General features: G+C 40.6%; 1 protein-coding gene across 1 annotated transcript in view; it reads left to right on the plus strand.

Annotated features, from left to right (window-relative positions):
- The window catches only part of polr3e (polymerase (RNA) III (DNA directed) polypeptide E), a gene marked incomplete in the record, with an annotated part of 14,274 nt that overhangs the window by 953 nt on the left and 9,600 nt on the right, over window positions 1–3,721 (plus strand). Inside the window, 8 exon segments of the mRNA XM_035663624.1 lie at window positions 1–87; window positions 1,127–1,177; window positions 1,300–1,377; window positions 1,469–1,584; window positions 2,498–2,580; window positions 2,822–2,929; window positions 3,342–3,391; window positions 3,483–3,602. Coding sequence (XP_035519517.1) covers window positions 49–87; window positions 1,127–1,177; window positions 1,300–1,377; window positions 1,469–1,584; window positions 2,498–2,580; window positions 2,822–2,929; window positions 3,342–3,391; window positions 3,483–3,602 — 645 coding nt within the window.

Genomic DNA, 3,721 nt, shown 5'->3' on the forward strand with positions numbered 1-3,721 from the left:
TCCTGTTTCATCTCCTCTCCCTTCCCCTCTCGCTCTGTTCACATCAATATGGCCAGCGGGGATGACGACGACCCCATTATAGAAGAGGTTTGTCCATTAGACCCAGGTTAAAGGATAAGAGTGGTGATATTTTAATCCAGCTGACTTGTGTTGGCTGAAATGTGACATGGCTCATTCCTCGGTGCCATACCGTAGCGCTCCATTGTTGTCCGTGAACTGTTTAAAACACATCAGCCAGCCTCACCATTTAACCGGGTGACACTGGCCTTCGTTATTATGAACACAGTTGACAGGTTTTAAATGGTTGATATTTAGAGAGCGCGGCAGAAGCAGAACTTATTAAGTTTAATAAGTTGTGTGTGGAAGGTGGTTATAGATAGGGATGTACTGATCTGGCTTTCTCTCTCCCACTTCTGATTCCTCAGCTGAGGGTGTCTGATAATACCGGTTCCCAATCATAAGCCAGTGCTCTCCTTTTCCCTAATTCAGTATCTGTATAGCACACTGCGGCCCACAGTGATTTTGTCAGTCGAATCAGAGAGTGACAGCTTGGCAGGCTGTAAACTTCACCAACCCAGTCACAAAATGACCACACACACACCACAAAACTAACTGATGGAAGCAGAGAAGAGTGATAGTTAATGGAGGGCAGCGTGACAGCAGACAGCAGGGCGGCAGCTGCTCCGACGCTCTCTCGGCTCCGCTGTGATTGACTCTTCAGCTAACAGCGCGGAGAGCAGCCTGGCAGGAGAGATGCTACATGGTGTGCTGAGATTTTATTTTTCTCTGACTGTGGAAATCAGATGTTTTTATATCGCAGATGACGAAGAGAAGCGAGTCATGTAGCTGCGTTTCCACCGGAGGAACTACTGATTTAGGCACTGTGCTTCAAAAAAAAAAGAAGGAATGAATAGTCGAATCTTCATATTGAACATATACTTGAACAAAACTTTTTTGTGTAAAATAACTTGAGTCCAGGGATTGCTGTGGCGTTGCGAGTAAATTAATGTAACAGGAAAAACACTGAAGGAGTAAATCAAGAAAAAGCTGCTTGATTAAGACAATCTTCCAGTTCCAGTTTGTATCGTCAGAGAATAACTTTGATCAATGTTCCTCTTTCTTCTAGATTGATGTGTACCTTGCCAAAAGCCTCGCAGATAAGCTGTATCTTTTCCAGGTAATCTTTTCCTTTATTGCACTTCATGCTGATGAGTACGACTCCCCCTTTGTGAGCAGATTCTGTGTGTCTAAGTGTCCTGAGTCTCACACTAATCACATGTGTTGTTTCCACTGATACAGTACCCTGTAAGACCATCCACTATGACCTATGACGACGTCAACCACCTAGCGGCTAAGATCAAACCCAAGCAGCAAAGGGTAAAAATAAAAAGGCTCTTTCCTGATTTTATCATCCTCCATTCTAGAAAAATGTTTGTAATGTGTTTTCTTTGTACCATCCATAATCCAGGTGGAGTTGGAAATGGCCATCAACACAATGAGTCCAAACTACTGTCGCAGCAAAGGAGAGCAGATCGCTCTGAATGTAGACGGCACGGCTTATGATGAAACCAACACGTATTCAGCGTATGTCTGCCGTTAAACCTCGTCTGCATTCACACAGCCAGTAACCTGTTTGTATGTGACTGTCCAATGCTCGCTGTGAGCTATTTATTAATACTCACCGCCAGTGTTTTAAAGCAAAGGTTGGACTGTTTGGGTTATTTGCTGGTGAAGAGTTTGATGAGAAGATTGAAACTAGGGCTGCAGCTATTAATTCATTAAGTAATCGGGTATTCTATTGATTATTTCAGTGATTAATCAAGTAATTGGATAAGAAATACTTTTGCTTTATTAAAGCAATAGTAAATATACAATAGAGAAAATAATTCAGGTCTTTGATGTTTTCTGTAGGATTAAAAAAAATAAAGGACAGTTTAAAAAAAAAAAGCTCAGATCAGATGATTGATCGCATTTTCTCTTGTGATTTTTTTCTCCCCCAGGTTAAAACAATAACTTGTTTTGCTAAGCTTGTTCAGTTTTACAACGGAAATTTGAAATGATCACCAACTTCACTTTCTGTAATTTTCTCCGGCATGTCTCTTCTTCTCCGGTTAGCTTAGCATAGCATAAAGAATTGAAAGGAACTGGGGTGAGCTATCTCTCGGCTGGGACCAGAAACTTTCCAGAGTCTCCACTGGTTGCTCTTCAAGAAAAAGTTTGACATAATATCCAAACAAACAAGATCTTACAGCTTTAAAGGAGTTGGTTGGTGGATTTTGTTGTTGGGCAGCCACAGTAGCTGTTTCCCTCTTTTTTTCCAGTTTTAAAGCAAAGCTAGCCGTCTCCTGGTTGTAGCTTTATATTTACTGTACAGACATGGCAGAGGTATCAGTGTTCTCATCTAACTCTTGGCAAGAATGCAACTATTTCTTTAACATCTAATAAACAGATGCTAAATGGCAGTTTTGAGCATTGTTCTCTTTCTTTTCTTCTCCAGGAAAATGATGGATAAACAGACCTTTTCCTCCATCCAGGCCACCACCAACACCTCCAGATATGCTGCTGCTGTGTTTCGCAAAGGTCTGACCTGGTTCTGTAGTCCACTTTAGCACCATGCTCGTGTTTTGCTTCTTGTAAATACACAAAGGTCACTCATATGTTCAGAGTCCATGTGAATCTTTACCAGTGTTACATTTCTTATCTTTTCTGTTAAAGTTACGCCCCACGACTTTACTGTCAGCAATATGTATATGTCAACAATCTACCACCGCTGTTTTATTACTGTTTTGGTGTCTGATTGTTTAATTATTTATGTCAATAGGAGAGCTTCACGTCACACCTCTGACAGGAATCCTTCAGATGAGACCCAGTTTCTCTTACTTGGACAAAGCTGACAACAAAACCAGAGAGAGGGAGGCGGCCAATGAAGGTCTGTTTGTTTTTTAGAAATTAAATATATCAGAGATTAGTGTGGGTTAATATTTGATTTCAATAACAGAAGATTGTGGAAATTATGTTATTTACTGTAACTCTCGTCGTTCACTAAAGCTAACCATTATTTTAGACTGTTGTTCTGACAACATTAAAGTGAGGAAACTATCTGTAGATTAATCAATAATGAAAACAATGTTACAGCAGAGACAACATTTTGTGTTTCTGCACTTTAATTTATTTTTTAAAATTCTTTTTCATTAATTTTTCAATAAAAGGAACTCCAAGTCTTGTTTGTATGTTAATAAGTATAATTCTGGTCTTTTATGGTCTTGTAAAAATGGTTTAATGTTCTAAATGGTGTTATCACATATAATGGCTGTTATTTGACCAGAGTCTTATGTCTGCAGGTGGAGATTCCTCACAGGATGAGGCTGAGGAGGACGCCAAGGCCATCACGGTGAAAAACCTGCGCACACAAACTCATGATTACACTGATTTTATGTTCCAGTATAAACTCATCATTTCAAAAAATGTGTGGTCCACTGCAGGTGAGGTTTGCGCGTCCAGAGTCAGAGCAGGCCCGACAGAGGAGGATCCAGTCGTACGAGTTCCTCCAGAAGAAGCAGGCGGAGGAGCCCTGGGTTCACCTGCACTACCATGGTGTCAAGGTAGGGGGAGCACTCATTGTTAGGATACTTACTGAGCAAACATGATGTAGCTTGTGCTTTCTTCTATTTCATTATGTCATCCTTCTGTTGTTTGGTTATACATATAGTATAGTATAACA

Source organism: Morone saxatilis, unplaced genomic scaffold (genome assembly GCF_004916995.1).
Source record: "Morone saxatilis isolate NCDOM2014 unplaced genomic scaffold, NCSU_SB_2.0 Contig1, whole genome shotgun sequence".
Taxonomy (NCBI): Eukaryota; Metazoa; Chordata; class Actinopteri; family Moronidae; genus Morone; species Morone saxatilis.